The sequence below is a fragment of the Chelonia mydas genome, chromosome 8, assembly GCF_015237465.2.
Source record: "Chelonia mydas isolate rCheMyd1 chromosome 8, rCheMyd1.pri.v2, whole genome shotgun sequence".
NCBI lineage: Eukaryota > Metazoa > Chordata > Testudines > Cheloniidae > Chelonia > Chelonia mydas.
In genome coordinates, this window is record NC_057854.1 from 43,058,403 (window position 1) to 43,078,319 (window position 19,917).

The following is a 19,917-nucleotide window of genomic DNA, read 5'->3' on the forward strand; positions in this document are numbered from 1 at the left end:
GCTCCCCTGCACCAGTCAGCTTTCCCCCAGCCCTTAGTTTAAAAACTGCTCCATGACCTCATTAATTTTAAGTGCTAGCAATCTGGTTCCACTTTGGTTTCACTGGAGCCCATCCTTCCTGTATAGGCTCCCCCTTTCCCAAAAGTGTCCCCAGTTCCTAATAAACCTAAACCCCTCCTCCTTACACCATCGTCTCATCCCCACATTGAGGTTCTGCCTATCTAACTGGCCCTGCAAGTGGAACTGGAAGTATTTCAGAGAATGCTACTATGGAGGTCCTGGACTTCAGTCTCTTACCTAGCAGCCTAAATTTGGCCTCCAGGACCTGTCTCCTATCCCTCCCTATGTCATTGGTACCTATAGGTGCTTACTCTGTGGGTGCTACAGGGCTGAAGCACCCAGGGGAAAAGAATTAGCGGGTGCTTAGCACCCACCGCCAATAGTGCTGCAGCCCCAGCCAGGGATCAGCAGTTCCTGGGCAGCCTCACCCACACCAAACAGCTGGTAGAGGGCTGTGTTAATTGCCTATGAGCTGTTCAACTTTTGTAGCCTCTGGGCTTGCTGCAGCAGAGGCTGACCCAGCCTGCTTCTGCCCTCTGTGGTGGGGTGGGGCCCCTCCTCCAGCAGCCTCAGGTAGCTGCTCCACTGCTCCAGCCAGGGTTAGAGGTGGGTGACAGGGGAGAGCGCAGGGCTCCCTCTGCTCTGTAGAAGACCAGCCTAGTCAGCAGCAATAAGACCCTGCTCACCTGGGTCACCCCGCCTCCCACCTAAATCTCCTGGGCAAGATCCAGCTCCCAGCGGGCTCCAAGATAAGATACTGTCTAGATAAGTACTGTTTCAGGCAGAGGGAGCCTCGCAGGAGGGGGGCGGGGGGCTGTGCTGCCATGTCAGAAGATGGAGAGGGAAGTCCACCATGGGTGCAGTTCGGGGGTGTGGGACATGCAGAGTCACTGCCACTGCCTTCCCCCATTTCTGCCGAGCGTCTCTGCGTAGGTGGGGAAACATCTGCCCTCAGGGGTGCCATTTAGGGAAAGAAGTGGGGGGGACTGTCCTCGCTCCCCAGGATAGTACAAATCTGGGAGAAAATTTGTGTCTCATCCCTCCCTTGCACCCATGCATCCTTTATCCAAAATACTCATTTGGCACTGAAGTTAAATAGATGTTAACAAAATCAGACAAAACCGAGTTTTTCAAAGTATGATTTAAAATCCCTTCCCCTCTCCATTGCTCAATTTACTGTCTCTTGACTCTTGTGATGTTATCATTTCACTAGTTCTCCTGTTATCATAGGCTTTGTCTGGACTAGCATTTGTCCTCCTGTTGTAACTGACTGCAAATGTTTGCATCTAGATTAGCATTTACAGTCACTTAACAAGCAATTGACAAAAGTATCAGGACGTGGTGGCTCAGCTTCAGGCAAACTACAAAATAATGTGCACCAGAACAAACCTTTTGTGGAGAGCCTCAGTTATCAACACAATTAGCATGTATGACCAATTAGCTCAAATTATAACAGGACCACCAAATCTAGTCTAAGCAAAGCAAAAGCATGAGTCCCCCAGGCTAGACAGGATCTGGATTTTTAATATAAAAGGAGGCAACATAAACCTGTCTTCCCTTGCCAAAACAAAAAACAAACATACAGACAAAACAAAAACCTAGACCCCTGAATCTTCATGCCTTCTTTATACATCAGAAGAAAATCAAACAAAGGCACAGTCTCAAGTTATTGCCCCTTTACAGATCACCTTTAAAAATAAAATTATCCTTTACGTTCCTAGTTTCCCAAAGTCAGGGTAACTGCTGACTTTGTGGGGCTGAAAGACTGGATCTGGGTATGAAAATTTGTTCCTTTCCACTGTTGCATGTACATATAGAACAGAAAAAACAATAAGGAGTCCTTGTGGCACCTAGAGACTAACAGATTTATTTGGGCATAAGCTTTCGTGGGCTATGCCCAAATAAATGTGTTAGTCTCTAAGGGCATGGCTATATTTGCGAGTTAGAGCGCATTAAAGCAGCCCGGGGTGCCCTAACTCACGACGCGTGCACACTGGCAAAGCACGTAGAGCGCCCGTACTCTGCAGCTGGAGCGCTCCTGGTAATCCACCTCGACAAGAAGCATAACACTTGATGTGCCCCGGCTGGAGCGCCGTGGCGCCAGTGTGGATGCTCTGGTCTATTCATGCGCTCTAATCGGCCTCCAGAAGTGTCCTGCTCTAGCCACTCTGGTCATCACTTTGAACTCTACCGCCCTGCCCTCAGGTGACCAACCGTCAGACCCACCCTTTAAATTCTCTGGGAATTTTTGAAAATCCCCTTCCTATTTGCTCAGCAAGGCTTTGAGTGCTCTCAGCGCATCTTTCCAGGTGACCATTCCTCCACACACCAGGCGATCCCCAGTATGGAGCAATGACGAGGTGTTGGACCTCATCAGTGGTTGGGGGGAGGAAGCTGTCCAGTCCCAGGTGCGCTCCATCCGTAGGAATTATGATACCTTCAGGCAGATATCAAGGGACATGATGGAAAGGGGCCATGACTGGGATGCACTGCAGTGCAGGATTAAAGTGACAGAGCTGCAGAATGTCTACCACAAAGCCCGCGAGGCAAACAGCCGCTCCGGTGCTGCCCCTGCAACCTGCCGTTTCTACAAAGAGCTGGACACAATACTTGGGGGCGACCCCACCTCCACTCCAAGGACCACCATGGACACTTCAGAGCCCAGTTCAACAAGGCAGGAGGAGGAGGAGGAAAGCGGGAGCGAGGATGCTGAGGAGGAGGAAGACACCCCAGCATCCCTAGATGCATGCTGCCAGGAGCTGTTCTCAAGTGAGGAGGAAGGTAGCCAGTCGCGGCGGCCGGTGCTTGGGGAAGGACAAACACCAGAGGTGGTGCCTGGTAAGCGGCTTTTATTTTGGAAAGGAAGTTGTTCAGTGCAAGCTGTTGGGCCGAGGAGGGTTAGGGCTGAATGAATGCCTCGATGCGGAATAGGGCGTTGATGTGCTCTCTCACATCACGGTAATCGGTCTCAGTGCTCTCTTCAAAAGTCTCATGAAGAAGCTGGGCAATCCGCTTGCACAGTTTCCTTGGCAGAGCTACTGTGCTCCTTGTCCCAGTCTGGCTAACACGTCCGCGCCACTGTGCCGTGATGGGCGGGGGACCATTGCTGCACACAGGCAAGCTGCATATGGGCCAGGGCGGAAGTCGCATTGTAGTAGAAGACTCTCCCCTGCTTTGCTTCCCAGGTCACCCTCAGAAGCAAGGTATCTTCCAGGACGAACTCCTGAGGAAAGTGTGGTGACAGTGTTCAGTATAGGGGCCCCCTGCAGCTGTTAGCTCTCCTCAAGGCACAGAACCCCAGAGGACAGTACGGCCATGAAACAATCAGTCCCCCATGCCCCTGTACTTACTCACCATTTTGGGGCTCCTGTGGGTTGTGTCTGCTCGCTTTGGGACGGGCAAATTCTGCTGTTGTGTAGACTCTGCTTGTCTTTAAGTATAGGCGAATCATTGCTCTGTCTGGTGTGAGCAATGCTGCATTTCAAGTGTTGCATTTTGGTTTTACAGATACAAACTTGAGATCTCAGCCGTCCTTGTTATCACTGGCCAAAAGACTCCAAAGAATTAGGAAGACGCCACATAGAAGCAAAGAGGACATGTTGCATGAAGTAATGCAGCAGTCCCTTAATGAAAACCAAAAAGTGCAGGAGTGGCAGGAGAGTGAAAGAAGGGCCCGCCAGCAGAATGCGGATCACTGGCACCAAAGCACGGAGCAGCTGCTAAGCATTATGGAGTGCCAAGCAGACTTGATACAGGTGCTCGTAGCAATGCAGACGCAACACTACCGCATCCATCCCCCCTGCAGCCCTTGTCCCAAAACTCTTTCCCTTGTGCCCCCATGTCACCTCCAACCCACTTTCTCCCACATCTGGGTTCTTATTGCCACCAACAGCCTCCAACACCTGTAGCTTCACCACCCAGCCCTGCAAACTATGACCCTTACCCATTGCACTCAAACCCCATCACCATGCATTTTATCCAGCCTGAAATGCAGCACTCCAAGGAAGTGCTGAGTATGATAGCAGGACATACACAAATCTGTGATTGAACCGTTCCCCTCCCCATCCCCTTGCCCTTTCTGTTTCCCAAGCAGTTGTGTTTCTTTTCAATAAATGGATTTTTTGGCTTTGAAAACATTCTTTATTATTGTATTAAGTAAAAGTTACCTTAGCCCAGGAAAGCAACAGGCCCTGCAAGTCAGTGGAGCAAACACAGATTCCTACTAATATTCTGCAGTCCCGTGCAGGGCAACAAACATTACTGTTGGCTTTCAGTCTCAAATTGCTCCCTCAAGGCATCCCTAATCCTTGCAGCCCCGCACTGGGCCCCTCTAATAGCCCTGCTCTCTGGCTGTTCAAACTCAGCCTCCAGGTGTTGAACCTCCGAGTTCCATGCCTCAGTGAATCTTTCACCCTTCCCTTCACAAATGTTACGGAGAATACAGCACGCGGCTATAACCATGGGGATGTTGTCATCGGCCAGGTCCAACTTCCCATATAGATAGCGCCAGCAGCCCTTTAAACAGCCAAAAGCACACTCCGCAGTCATTCTGCACCAACTCAGCCTGTTGTTGAACCGCCCCTTGCTGCTGTCAAGACTCCCTGTGTAGGGAGGGTTTCATGAGCCACAGCATTAAAGGGTAAGCGGGGTCTCCAAGGATCACAGTGGGCATTTCGACTTCCCCTACGGTGATCTTCTGGTCTGGGAAGAAAGTCCCAGCTTGCAGCTTCCTGAACAGGCCAGTGTTCCGAAAGATGCGTGTGTCATGCATCTTTCCGGGCCAGCCTGCGTTACTGTCAATGAAATGCCCATGGTGATCCACAAGTGCCTGGAGAGCCATAGAGAAACACCCCTTCCAATTAACGTACTTGGAGGCTAGGTGGGCTGGTGCCAGAATTGGAATATGCATGCCGTCTATCGCCCCTCTGCAGTTAGGGAAACCAATTTGTGCAAAGCCAGCCACAATGTCATGCACGTTACCAAAAGTCACAGTTCTTCTGAGCAGGATCTGATTAATGGCCCTGCAAACTTGCATCAACACGATTACAACTGTCGACTTTCCCACTGCAAACTGGTTAGCGACCGATCGGTAGCTGACTGGAGTTGCCAGCTTCCAGACTGCAATAGCCACACGCTTCTCCACCGGCAGGGCAGCTCTCAATCTCGTGCCCTTGCGTTGCAGGGTGGGGGCGAGCTCATCACACAGTCCCATGGAAGTGGCTTTTCTCATCCAAAAGTTCTGCAGCCACTGCTCATCATCCCAGAGTTGTGTGACGATGTGATCCCACCACTCAGTGCTTGTTTCCTGAGCCCAAAAGCGGTGTTCCATGGGGGTGAGCATGTCCATGAAAGCCACAAGCAATCTCGTGTCATACGAGGTATGCGAGTCGACACCATCGTCGGACTCCTCACTGTCAGTTTGTATCTTAAGGAGTAACTAGACTGCCAAATGTGATATGCTGGCAAGACCCATCAGCATATTCCTCAGCACTTCGGGATCCATTCCCGCAGTACAAAAAACGTTGAAAGATGGCACCAAATGTGGATGGAAGCACAGGGACTGCTATGCAAAGCGATGCATCACGGGAAGTTGGGACAGGGCCCAGAATGCCCCGCCCCCCTCCACCCCCTTCCCACAAGCCACAGGGCCAGAATGGGAAGAGGTCCTCTGTGGGATAGCTGCACATAATGCACCACTCCCAACGCCACTGCAAGTGCCACACATGTGGCCATGCCAGTGCGCTTACAGCTGACAGTGTGAACACACTGCAACACTTTCCCTACTGTGCTCTCCGAGGGCTGGTTTAAACTCACAGCACTCTACATCTGCAAGTGTAGCTATGCCCTAAGGTGCCACAAGGGCTCCTCATTGTTTTTACTGATACAGACTAACAAGGCTACCACTCTGAAACAAATAGAATAGTTTGCTGGGAGCACAACAAAATAGGTTAGGGTAAGAGAAAGCTGATTAGGGGAAGAGGCCCTCAAAATAATCTTGTCTTGAAAATAGCCACAGAGTTTGCTTCAGGTGTTTCTCAGACACTATCTCCCCGCAATAAGAAGAAAATGTTAATATTCCAATTGCTATAAAACTGACATGCATAGTGAGATTACCTTGAACAATGGAATTCCAGAATTGAAACTGAGGTAGAGGGGAACTCCCATTGAGATGAATGGGTCATTTCACACCACCCAGAGCTACTGTGTTAGACTGTTCATCTCTTTGGAGCAACCTAATTCATCTGAGCACACCCCGCTGAGGTGAATGGCCCATTCCACACATGAACAGTACTCCCGTACTGCAGAGGGCTGTGCAGAGCCACTTCCTTTACACTGGCTCCCTCAAGTAGATACGAAGTCTGGGACTACCTGCTATTCCTCTTGCTGCCTCCAGCCTCCTCACAGCCCACCAATTACCATCCTCATTTCTTCCCATGGCTCTTCCAGCCCTACCAGGGGTATGGTGGGGCCAGGAGAAGGGCAGAACTGGTAGCTGAAGTGGCAGATCATTCCCCTCCCACTGATGCCCTCCAATCATGCCCCCCTCATGAAAATTTCCCTTGTTCCTTGAGGAAGAGGTTAACAGCCCCAAAACTTGGTTAATGCAGGTCTTGTTTACACTACAGTGCCTTTGCCAGTACAGCTATGCCAGCTACGCCCCCTGCTTAGTACCTTCCTCAACTCAAGTAGTGTGTTTCAGATACCTGCTGGCACTGCCAGTCTGATGTGCCTTCTCTGGCTTGTCAGATTGGTTTATATCTGTTGGCGAACCACAGCACCACTCAGACTTCTTCCCAGGCTGGTGAACCACCTGTGGTTCATCACTGGTTTCACTGAGGTTGCTCCTGATTTAAACTGCTACAAGTGAGGAGAGAATCAGGTATAGGCAACAACTTCATTTGCGTGCCAGGGCTCAAGCACCCATAGAAAAAAAAAATAGCTGGGGTGATCAACACCCACCAGCCGCTGCCATTCAGCTGTTTGGCAGCTGGCATGGGGCCTCAGGGGAGAGGGCGGAGCGGGGGCAGGAAGAGAAGGAGTGAGGGTGGGGCCTTGAGGGAGGGGGTGGAGCAGGGACAGGAAGAGGCAGGGCGAGGGCAGGGCATCAAGGGAGGGGGTGGAGTGGGGCAGGGCCTTGGGGCAGAGTGGGGGTGGAGCACCCACTGGGAAAAATAAAAGTCAACGCTTATGGGTACCTATGTGTACCACGACCACTGGCTCCTCCCCAGCACTACACAAGTCTATCTAGATGTCTCGAGAGATCCACAACCTTCACACCAGGCAAGCAAGTCATCATGCGGTTCTCTCGTGAGCTTATGCCCAAATAAATTTGTTAGTCTCTAAGGTGCCACAAATACTCCTCATTGTTTTTGCTGATACAGACTAACACGGCTACCACTCTGAAACCAGCTATCTATGTTTCTAATGATCAAATCCCCCATAACTATTACCTGCCTCTTCCTAATAACTGGAGTTCCCTCCCTCCCCCCCGGAGAGGTATCCTCAGTGCAAGAGGATACTACATCATCATCTGGAAGGAGGGTCTCAACTATGGGATCGTCTCCCTCTGCTCCAGTTGGATGTTCTCCATCCCTGAGACTTTCATCCTTCTCAACAGCACAGAGACTGTCAGACCGGGAGTGGGACCATTCTACTATGTCCCAGAAAGTCTCGTCTACGTACCTCTTTGTCTCCCTTAGCTCCTCCAGTTCAGCAACTCTGGTCTCCAAAGCCTGTACATGGTCTCTGAGGGCCAGGATTCCTGTACCGAATGCACACACAGGTAACCATACATGCTGCATTGGGTGCAATAAACTGGATAGCCCACACTCTGTTGCTGAACTTCTGCCTGCATTCTTTTTTTTGTTTGTTTCTTTTAAAACTCTGCAGCTTGTTCCTTTGTTGATGTTTTGTCTTTATTGGGGGTGTTTCTGGCTTTAAGTGCATCTAGCCCCTCCTCCCACTCCCCCACTGAACTTCCTCACAAACTCCCCTGTTCGCTAGCTCCTCTGGTCACTTAGGAGTGGGCTTTTTAAAGACCTGGTCTTCCTGAGTAGCCTTGCCCCCAGGTTAAGGGTTGATGGGTACTAAAGGGCTTAGGGATCAAAGCCTCAACATGGTGCTAGATCTGTCCGGGGTGAGATGTACAGGCGAAGGAGGAGCATTCCATGGCTAACAGTCTGAGCTTTATCTCTATGTTGTTCCTAGCCCTGGACTTAAGGGCCAAACAGAAGGAACACTTCTGGGAAATGTGAAACTCTGATGGACAACAGACACACTTGGAGTGCCCATCACTTAGCAACCTCACGGCAGCTTTCCATGCAGCCCATCCCGACAAACCTGGGCTGGCAGGGGGCACCCCTGGATTGGGTAATGTAAGACCCTGTGAATCTAGAATCCAGGCAGCTACAGAGCTACCAGACAGCTGACATCTCCATGCTGCCACCCAGCAGCAGCAGTAACCAGCTTGCGTTCCACTTCCTGTGACCTACTGTGGATCCAGACCCTGGCAAGTTCCACCTCAAGAGTTTGACAGACAGCAGCCCCATGGCTCCTGATTGGCTCCCTGCCCCATATAAACCCAAGGGCATTCCAGGAAGTGTCCTGGCAACAGTACAGATCTCCTGTGGCTGCCACAACTGTTCCTGCTCCTAAATTCCTGGCTTTGACCTCAACTTCATTTGGACTTTGCCTTCTGATGCAATCCTGAAACGTGACTTGGACTCTGACCCTTAGTAGCAACCCTGGCCTAGACCCTGACTATGAATACCTCCACTACTCCCAGCCTCAGTTGCCCCCATTGAATCCCTTGGCCCCGACTACCCTTGTTAGAATGCTGACAAGGAGAAATTTCCTCTTCACAGAGGTTTTGTAAACCAAAATTTGTTGTGTTTGTAAATGAACTTAGCGCCTTCTATCTGAGAGTATCAATGAAAAGAAAGTATTGGTTGAAATCCTTCTTGGAAAATGTGGACTACATGGGACATTTACTAGATTTTCACCATCCCCTTCCTTTGTAATATAAAGTAATACAGATCTTTAAGCAAGAACCAGAGGAGCCATGCCAGATTCCATTTTCCTATCCTGATGGTGCTATTTCCAGAAGTCCTGCCCCAGATACAACTTGCTAAATATCCAGAATACCACCAGATCGGTACCACAAGGTAGAGCGAGTGATGCCCTCCCAGGAGAAAGCAAATGGGACTGAGATATGACTTCCACAGCATCCTGGAGAGTCTGCTTGGTTAAATTCTGTAATAAAGAGATGCTACATCTGCACTAGAGACACTGACCAACCAGGAAAGGAGGGACACCAAAGTCACATTAATAAAGCCATCCAATTATATTTGAAATATTAACTACATGGCATGAGTTGACAGTAGCACCTTTGTTGTCATTCTTGAGAATAAGGCTGTTACAACAAAGTTTAATTAGTGTCCAAGTATATAGACTAAATTAAATCACTGCTTGCAAACCAAATATTGTCTTCTCTCATTGTATATAAGTGGCAACAATAAAGTCATATGCATCCGGCTACCATACTGATCCACAAGCACTGCTAACAGTTTAGTGAAATTGCAAAGGAAGTAACTTTTAAAGTGAATTTATGCATTTAAATACTATTATGAGTTACAAACATCTCCCCTTTTCTGTATTTTGCATATTAATTTTTACTTTCTGTATATCCACTACATATCTCCTCTCCCTCAACTGAAGATACAGGAAGCTACAATGGTTTCCTTTCTATTGAAAAATCTGGCACTGCCTTCCGTGTCTTCATGGTTAGCAGCAGTCTCTGAAACAAGCACACTGCTTCTTCATGCCTAGTTGATTTCCTAAGTCTTCCAATCTCACCTTAAGCACCATCTCTGCAAAATCTCTCTCTACAACAGGATTATTAATGGATAGTGGTGGTGGTAGATTGGAATGGATAGGAAAGATGGAATTAGAGCTCTGCATGGGACTATTCTTTTAATCCCGCTCCCGTCCTGCAATACGCACTCCCACCTCTCCTGCATTGCTTCTTGCATTTCTATTTTGCTCCCACCTGCAAAAACCTTAAATCCCACAAAAAAGGTTGGTATATAAAGTAAAAAAACTGAATTCAGACAATTTTTACTACTAAAAGAACAAATCTTGCTTAAACTATGTAAAAAACATACTTCAACTCCTGTTAGAATAAACGACAAATCTCTTTCTATCCCTCACTTAAAGTTAACTATTAAAACCTTTATTCAAAAAAAAAAAAAAAAAAGGAGACAAAGGAAAAACTTGCTTTACATTGCTGAAATGTTATTTATGACAAACAGGCGAGACATTTAGTGTTGTCCTGCAGTGGTTTTTTTGCCCACCCAACCCTACCTGCAACAAAGTACATTTTACTCACTCCTGTTATTATGGCAGCATTTCCTCTGTGACCCGCAGGATCCCAGTCCCATTGCAGAGATCTACATGGAATCTCTTCAAAATGTATTTAATACATATACCAATGGGAATAGTTCTTGCTGATGTTGTATCTTACTGATGAGCAAGACCAGTTTCAAGACAACTCTTTATTATGTACAGAAATAAGGGATCAAAACTTCCTATTATTTGCTAGCTGTTGCCTACAACTGCCTTGTCTTTTTGTTTTCTCTGTCCCAGTATGCAGCACCTCACAGGAAAACAGACTGCATAATGAAAGTTCAAGAAGCGTGGCATTACTAAACTTCCTGGAGGAATTACTCTATAGCACACGTGACTCAAACTCAGTGAAATACAAGTTTCATTTTCAAATAGTCTTTCAATGCTGTTGATTTTGCCATTTATTTTTGTATTCCTTAGAATCATAGGATCATAGAATATCAGGGTTGGAAGGGACCTCATGAGGTCATCTAGTCCAACCCCCTGCTCAAAGCAGGACCTAATCCCCAACTAAATCATTCCAGCCAGGGCTTTGTCAAGCCTGACCTTAAAAACCTCAAAGGAAGGAGACTCCACCACCTCCCTAGGTAACCCATTCCAGTGCTTCACTACCCTCCTAGTGAAAGTTTTTCCTAATATCCAACCTAAACCTCCCCCACTGCAACTTGAGACCATTACTCCTTGTTCTCCCGCTTCAGGTAGTTGAAAGCAGCTATCAAATCCCCACTCATTCTTTTCTTCCGCAGACTAAACAAGTCCAGTTCCCTCAGCCTCTCCTCATAAGTCATGTGCTCCAGCCCCCTAGTCATTTTTGTTGCCCTCTGCTGGACCCTCTCCAATTTTTCCACATCCTTCTTGTAGTGGGGGGCCCAAAACTGGACACTACTCCAGATGAGGCCTCACCAATGCCGAATAGAGGGGAATGATCATGTCCCTCGATCTGCTGGCAATGCTCCTACTTATACAGCCCAAAATGCCGTTAGCCTTCTTGGCAACAAGGGCATACTGTTGACTCATATCCAGCTTCTCGTCCACCAGGTCATTATCTGCAGAACTGCTGCCTAGTCACTCGGTCCCTAGTCTGTAGCAATGCAGTAGACAGACATATTAGATACACAACATTGATTCCTTCAGGGTGAAAGGCACTATTGTGCATTACAAACGGTGGTTCACCTTTATCTACTGTAGATGTCTGTCCCATAATCATGTCTGAGAGGAGAGGAAGGCTGGTCCAATGGTAGGTGGCATTTTTTCTGGGACTCAAGATCTAGGTTCAACTTGATGCTCCACATAGTCTCTCTGTGTAGCCTTAGGCAAGTCACTTAGTCTCTCTGTGCCTTAATTCCCCAACTGTACAATGGGGTTAATAGCACTGCCCTTCCCCAGAGGGCATTGTGGAGATAAATACATTAAAGACTAAGAGGCACCTCTGCCTATTACTTTGGTAATGGGGGCCATACAAGAACCACAGATAGTTAACAACACACCACACCTTTGGCTCTATTTTCTCTTCCTACCAACTCTCAAGTGCCTTTCCCACTATCAGCACAAGAGAAAACTAGGGTTCCATCAGTTGAAGTGCCCAGAGACCGAGAGAAAAGTGTCCTGAATTAACTTAGGGTACATGCACTCAGTGCAAACAAGCAAACAAACAAAACCCTGGCAGCAAGTCTCAGAACGCAGATCAGCTGACTCGGGCTTGAACTACAGGGCTAAAAAGTAGCACTGTAGATGTTCCTGCTCAGGCCAAAGCCCAGGCTCTGAAACCCAGCAAGGGGGTGGAAGGGAAGGTCTCAGACCTCAGGCTCCAGCCCAAGCAGGAAGATCTACACTGTTTTTAGCTCTGAAGCATGAGCCCAAGTCAGTTGACCAGGGCTCTGAGACTCATTGCTGCAGCGGAGGTGTGTGTGCGTGTTGTTTTGCAGTGCACACATTCCCTAAGGGCTTTCTAGATCACTCTTTGCAGTCAAATTCTAGGGCAAACACTGAGCAGCTTTACTTGCTTGTAGGTGGGTCTTTGTCAGCATTGGAGCAAGTGACAATCGTTTATTCCTAAGAGGACAAACATGGATCATTATAGTTAAATCTTCAAACAAAAATGAGCACAGTAGTTTAACCAGCCAATGCCACACCAGGTTGTGTTTCTATGCATTTAGGTACTTGTAGTATGTTTATCACTACAGCATGAGTGGAGCCATGCAACTCCTCCCACACCTGCGATAACCTAATGAACCACAGTGTCCAAATGTAGTAAAAATCCATCAGAACAAGCACGTGACCTCTACCCATCCATCAATGTCATGAGTTGTCTCAGTTCCATGTCTTGATCTGAAATTTGACAGGCAGGCAATAATAGCCCTTGGGGGAGAGAAGAGGGCTGTGCACAGAATTGCAGCTTTTCCTGATACATGCTGAGAAGGTCAGAAGTGGAGGACAGTGTACGCTACACTTGCTTAAAGGCTTACCATGTAAATTATAGTACACTACCATTCAAGTCACCTGTGCATTCATGCCTTAGTATTGTGTGCAGGGGAGAGGGTGAAAGGCATCTGCGAAGCAGAGCTGAAGGTCCCTGCTTTGCAGACTGGACTCTTCCATCCATCGTCTGTCCCTTCACCAGAATGCTGCATGAGTGCTTGTGCTGAGGGTAACAAGCAGAGTAGGGAATGGGGTGTGAAAGCCTTCCCCAGATTAGCCAACTGGTAGACCTGGCTGTAAAATTTCATGAAAAATTTTGATTGTGGGAGAAAATTCATTATCACAAATTGGGATAAAGAGTAAAAAATTTGAATTCTTTTACAGGAGGAAACATTCTGAAAAGTTCCATTTCAGGAGAACTGGAAGAATTTTTTGGCTTTCTCCAGGTAGCTCAGCTCTCTGTGCTGCCCAGCTCCCTGGAGTCAGACTGCCCAGGGGCTGAGGGAGCCCAGGCTGGCAGGAAACAGGTAGACAGTCACGCTCTCACCAGCTTACCTGCTACATTTCTGTGGGAAGACACAATTTGCATGGAACATTTCTTCCATCTAAGCAGCATTTTCCAACAGATAAGCATTCTGTTGGAAAATTTTCAGCCAGCTCTGACTACCCAATGAACTCCACTATCCTCAACAATGCATCAAGCACCATGGGGCAGAATAGGCTTCTCCCCACTTGGGCGAGCAGAATTGTGATGGCAGGCTTCAAAGTTACAGCCCTTACCAAGAGAATCAGATTTTAATGAATGAGGCTCATGGTATTTAAAATTCTTAGCTCATCAGAAGAAGAGCATATAAGTAAGGAGCCTACAGATGTATCCTGCACGGTATGACTGTCATTGCAAATAACAGAATACTTTCACATGTATGTTTGAGGTTGGGAAAAAGGGGAAAAAGGCAAACCGCTCACACAAATAGAGAAAATTAACCAACCCATACAGAAAACTATGAACAATTTCATTTATTATGTGACCAAAGCAACTGAGAGGGGGAATAATATGTCTTTTCTGTTAATATCCTTTGTATCTTCAGTCTAAAATGCCATTTGTTTTGCTGTCTTATCATATTATGCATTTATGTCTAATTTGATATCCTGTGTCACCGTGAATAGTATCAGCTTCCATAAAGGACATTACCACTGAATAATAATGGGTGAAAAATTGTATTCAACTTCATTCTGAATATTACATTCCATTTTGGACATTGTTACCAGATAGATATTGGCATGTTGCAAGGAATTCAGAAGAGAGCAACAAAAATGATCAGGGATTTGGGGATCGAGTTACAAGCTCAATATATAAATTTTGATTTAGCTATGGCTGAAAGGACACATGAAAAAAGAGTTCTTAAATATTTGAAGGGTAGGAGGGAGAGGAATTATTTAGAGTAGCACACATTGAAGTATGTCTAGGAGTAAAGGGAAGAAATTTTCCCTTTCTTAATTTGAGTTCCTCATCCAAAAGCAGCTTCCTAAGAGTAATTTATACTATGCTGTGAAACAGACTCCAAAGGGAAGTGGCAGAAGCCCCACTGCATTGGATTTTAAGAATTAAATTAAACAAAGCACTAGAAAACACCATTTCTAGGAGTCATCTCCCAGCCAACAAAATCTAGAGGAGGAAGAGACCTCTTATTATTCAGCAACTATTAGCTACCCCTTTTTGGCCATTACACTCCTGATCTACCAAAATCACCAATCCATATTTTATGTGAAAAATAAGACTAAGAAAGATTTTGTATTTATTAAAATGGCTCAAAAATTCTAAGGGCCAAGTTATGGCCAGCCCTGTGTCACTGTGCTATATGGGGGTGAAGAGAACACAAAGAGTCCCTCCACCCACAGTGCACCCATGCACGAGGCAATCTTAACCTTGGGAGTACAAGGAGGAAGCCCACCGGCACTGTCTAAAGCAGTCCTTGGCCAAGTCGTCTGGCAAGACAGGAACATGGCCTTGCCTTCCATGCATGTGCAAGCAGCAGTATAATGGCACTAGGAAGAGCAGTGGCTGCGCACTCCTAGCCAGCTCCACCCAGAGCACAAGAGGCATTAAGCTCCATGCATTCCCCTGGCTAATAACAGCCATCATTTTGCCCAATGCGTCTGGTAAGAAAAACACAACTCAGACACTTAAAAGGCCAGAGACGACATTTACATGTGCATTCAATCCTCTGGCCAGTAGGCTGTAAAAATAGCTACAGATGCTCATTTTCTGGTCAGTCTGTTACAATACAATGCCTTCCATTGGACTCAACAGATGGTAGAGTTATTGAGTACATGTTCCAGGTGATGAACATATATCCAAATTAGACTGATGGCTAATTTATTCTTTAAAACCAGAACTCCTCCTTACTCACCTATTTAATAATCCAGTTTGTTAATTGTTCTGGCATGGACATTTGATGGCTGCTCTATTTCAGTTTTACAAATAAAATCAGTGCATCATACTGCCAGGCAAAGGAGAATGCTACTATATAAAACATCCATAATGAAATGGGAAATTCATCACTAAGGAAAGATACTTACTAGTTGGGTATATACACTTGTTTTAGCTTGCTTTCTGCTTCCGCTGCTTTCAATCGTTTCTTAAACACAAAAGAGAAAGTTAAAGTGAAAAACAAAAAATAAAAGACGAATGTTCACACCACTTTAGCTGGGAGTCTGGCGATTCAACTCCTAGCACCTACAGGTCTGTTAATGAACAGTAATGAAATTCACTTCCTGGCATTAGCGGCTGTCATGTATTCCCTTTCTGACACAGAAATATCCATTGAAAATCCACTGTTGGCATTAAGAGTCAACCAAAGCATCTTCTGTGAATTCAACCAATCCATTTCCAAAACTACAGTCAGACAACTTCTCATAAAGGAACTCATTGCATCCTCTTTTAGTCCAACAGGAATGCGTGTGCTCAAAGAAAGATCTCAAGTGTTCTGAGCTTGTCCTCCTTGTTAGCTCATACCCAACCAGAATATACCTGAACTGGTACAACATCTTATTCACTCACTCTCCTGACCAGCTGCATCATTTCAGAGAATGTGAAGAGATTTTTGTTCAAAAAGGAGATGCTATACCTATCCTATGCCTTGTTTCCATAACATATACAAACTGTGTTTGAGACCTTCCCAAAATAAGTTAGTAGCATAGGGTTATCACACCATTTATCTAGTAAACAAAAGGTCTGCAGTTTGTAAATCAAGCAGAAACACACATATTGGAGATTTTAAGGTCAAGGGCTAGACCCAAGGGTTTGCAGTGATCTTGGGGGTTCTTCACCTTGCCCTGCAACACATGGCTGCAGGTCAGTTGCCAGGATTGTCTGGCTGTATCTCACAAGAATTTCCCCAACACTGTGGGGACCTCAGGCACTGGTGCACCTTGGTGCCCTCTATTCTCTGACTGTGGCACATAACAGTCTAATCTGCTGTGGGCTGTGATAGTTGGATCTAATTTCAGCTGTTGGTTCAGTGTGTGGTGCAGGGCAGTGTCAGTGGCCAGTGATACACAAGAGATCAAACAGATATACAATTTTGACCCTAATAAACTAGGCAGTGAGCAGCACAGTTTTCATTGGTTGACAGACTTCTCACAGAGAACAGCCACCTTGCCCCCACTTCCAGGGGGCTGAGTTTTCATTGAATAATCAAGGAGTACCTTACAAAAGGAGGGAGGCAAGCAGATTCCCCTCAAAGCAGCTGCCTTATCAGCAGTACTGGGAAAGTGTGCCTATCCAGTATCTAACCCCATAATGATAGCCACACATAGCAGTGAAGAAGCAGCCAACTACTGTGTCAGTGGTGCCCACAGTGGAGAGAGAGAAAGAAAAGGATAGGTTTCTGTCAACATCTCCCCATCACACCAACTTCTTTCATTGTCCCATGTTCCTAGTGCTTAACTCTTTATCTTGCTGGAAGGGGAGGGGGAATCAGTCTACGTCTGCCTCACAGAAAGAGTTAGACAGTCAGTGGCAAGCTGAGGATGTCAATGTGAAAAGCATTGGGGGTGTGTGTGTGTGAGAGAGAGAGAGAGAGAGAGAGAGAGAGAATTATATAATCTGTCTGATCCAGGCCAAATACACGTGGCCCAGCCATATATCCTTACCCTCAGGCAAAGTCTCCATTGGAGGGAGTTAGCAGAATATGACTGTTGTACACTCTCTCTCAAGTACAACTGGATTGTAAAATGGAGTAAGTGTATTAGATCTGAATATTACATCAAGTATCAGAGGGGTAGCTGTGTGAGTCTGTATCCACAAACACAACGAGGAGTCCGGCAGCACCTTAAAGACTAACCGATTTTTTTGGGCATAAGATTTTAGGGGTAAAAAACCCATTTCTTCAGATGCATCTTAAGTGGGTTTTTTACCCATGAAAGCTTATGCCCAAATAAATCTGTTAGTCTTTAAGGTGCCACCAGACTCCTCATTGTATTTCTAAATATTATGGTGATGGGTATATCAGAAATACCTACACTGATCCACATTTTATCTTCCTTTGCAACTAACCGTTCTGCCACTTTACCCAACTCTTACAGCTAGTTTTCAGTAACCAGATTTCTACAGAACCCGTTTTTATGTTTCCGTATTGTATTCTGACTATTTAAGGGATCACCTTATCTTCACAGTTAGACAAAGATGGAGGAAATGAGCGCAAATAGTGGCCAAAACTGGCTGGTAAGTGTGCGGGTTAAGGAATGCCAGGCATCAACCTCCTCCCACAATACTCCAACTGCAGGGAAGCAACTCCATATGAACAGCATGCACTTGGTTCTCCAGTCTGGGAGCCATGAGGAGGCAGAAGTAAGGAAAAGCCAAGGGAGGGCTGTTTTACACAGCATCCTCCTCTCACACAGAAATTCCTGGGTAACTTCCTGCTAAAATTAATGCTGACCTTAAATACAAAAACATACAAAGATTTTAGTTTTGTTCCCCTTCCCACACTTGTGAGACAAATTCCAAATCAGTCATTTGAAAGCTTCTCTAACAGACAGGAAATTAAGGGGCATATGTGATAGGAACACACATGGCAACCCCACATATTTCTCAGACTTCTATAGGATGGCTGAAGACTTCTGTGGCAAGGGAGGTATTTCTAGTGCTTTGGAGCACTGTGAAATCCACCTGCTGGACTGATTCCCAAGGGGAAGTTCAAAGCAGCAATACTCCTCCTTTAAAGACAAAGGCAGCTCCTTTTAAAATTCAATGGATTGTGCTGAATCTCTCTTACCTGCTGAACATATCTATCTGTAGTTTTCCACATGTAGTAATATTCTATTATGCTGGTTAAGGACTTCCATGGAAGCTAGGGACATGAAAAAAAAGCCACAGTCATCACAAGAAGCTAGTGCCTCACTGAAATTCACAATAATCTTTTGACAGAAGCCTTTCAGTTAAGTGTTTTATAGACTATAATTCCTCCTAACAGAGAAGCCAGTCAGTGCCTATTAGGGGCATCAACCATTCTTGGTGGCCATATAAAATAAATGCCATTCAAGTACAGTGCCTTCACTTCAGAAGTGGGGCAGAGGGTAGGTAAAATCATGCTGTGCTGGTTCCACTTCAGGCCATTCATGGAACAAAAGGCCAAGTGCCACTCTAGCTCAGACTCTGTTTGAGATGAAGTCCCAGAGCAGAGCACAATTTAATTGCACAGCCTCCATTTATACTTACAAAATCTTGTTGAATGTCAGTGAAGTCTTTTCCATATTTTTCCAATGCTTCCTCAAAGAGATTTGCCTCAGAAGCAGACCACTCTTCCATTTCATCCCTACACAGGACTGGCCCACCCTGTGGCACGAGGGCAGAGATCGCCTTGGAAATGTCATAGACATTTCTGTGCAAAGTATCCATAGCGTGGAACTAAACAGAAGTTTAAAAGAAATAAAATTAACAAGATGGGCATACAAATAGTAAAATGCTTAGACATGAAGCTAGCGACAAGAATCAGATGTGTTATACATATCCCACATGCTGTAATTAGGGGGGTAAAATATTCCACTACTATACATTAGTAACAACTTCCCCAGTCCTAGACTGACCATTCACTACTAGTAAATGGGTGCGATGGTCATCTAGTAATGGCATTTTTTTGGAAAAGTTGATCCCACATATCCATAATCTCTACTCATCTACTCCAGCACTAATCTGATTCAGTCACTAGATGTAAAAACCTAATGAAATGGTACAGTCGTAGAAACCTCTAATGGGAAAGCCCTGTTAGATTCCATCCATGGATGGAGCAGGGGTGAGGGCGCCTTTGAGGGCAAGCCACACAAACTCAAATTTATCGTGCATCTTCTTTTACTCATAATCAATAGCAATTACATTACAAACAAAAAAAAAAAACCATATCAATGCATCTTACTAACTACAACCTAATATAGAACCAAAAATCCCTTAAAAACAGTTTGAGGTGTGTTTGCACTTTGGAACTTAATCAAAACCACACCGACTAGGGCAGCGTTAACCTTGTCTGTGGTTGATAATGGATGATTTGCTTGGAGTAGGGATGTGATGAGTGAGAGAGAGAGAGATGATACAGGGTGAAGGCCTTACTCTATTTCCTAATTATGGTGGTTTTAAGTTACAGGTTATTCGCCCTTAGGAACCTTGACTGTTCTTACAGTTTTGTGCATTATGGATTTATTCTACAGTGCTTTGTCCTGTTCAGTTGAAATGACCCAAGCACCGGGGCTCCAATACTTTCCTTGGGAGACTCTTCAACAAGTTCATGCATCTCATTGTCAGGAAGTTGATACACAGCTTGAATTTTCCTTTTTGTCTCACTAAATACAAATTATTGTAAAACATTACTTTATATCACAATACTACCACTTTGTGAACTTTATTATAAATAGAGCCCTACTAAATTCACAGCCCATTTTGGTCAATTTCATGGTCACAGGATTTTAAAAATCATAAATTTCATGATTTCAGCCATTTAAATCTGAAATGTCAGGTGTTATAATTGTATGGGTCCTGAC

General features: G+C 45.7%; 1 protein-coding gene across 10 annotated transcripts in view; it reads right to left on the reverse strand.

Annotated features, from left to right (window-relative positions):
• The window catches only part of MTA1 (metastasis associated 1), a 150,608-nt gene that overhangs the window by 57,156 nt on the left and 73,535 nt on the right, over window positions 1-19,917 (reverse strand). For all 10 annotated transcript variants that reach the window (XM_037906585.2, XM_043553030.1, XM_043553027.1 and 7 more), the window contains 3 exons: window positions 18,605-18,793; window positions 18,162-18,236; window positions 15,463-15,521 (listed from right to left, as the gene is read on the reverse strand). In XM_037906585.2, the coding sequence (XP_037762513.1) occupies window positions 15,463-15,521; window positions 18,162-18,236; window positions 18,605-18,793 (323 nt within the window). The remainder of the gene's footprint in view (window positions 1-15,462; window positions 15,522-18,161; window positions 18,237-18,604; window positions 18,794-19,917) is intronic.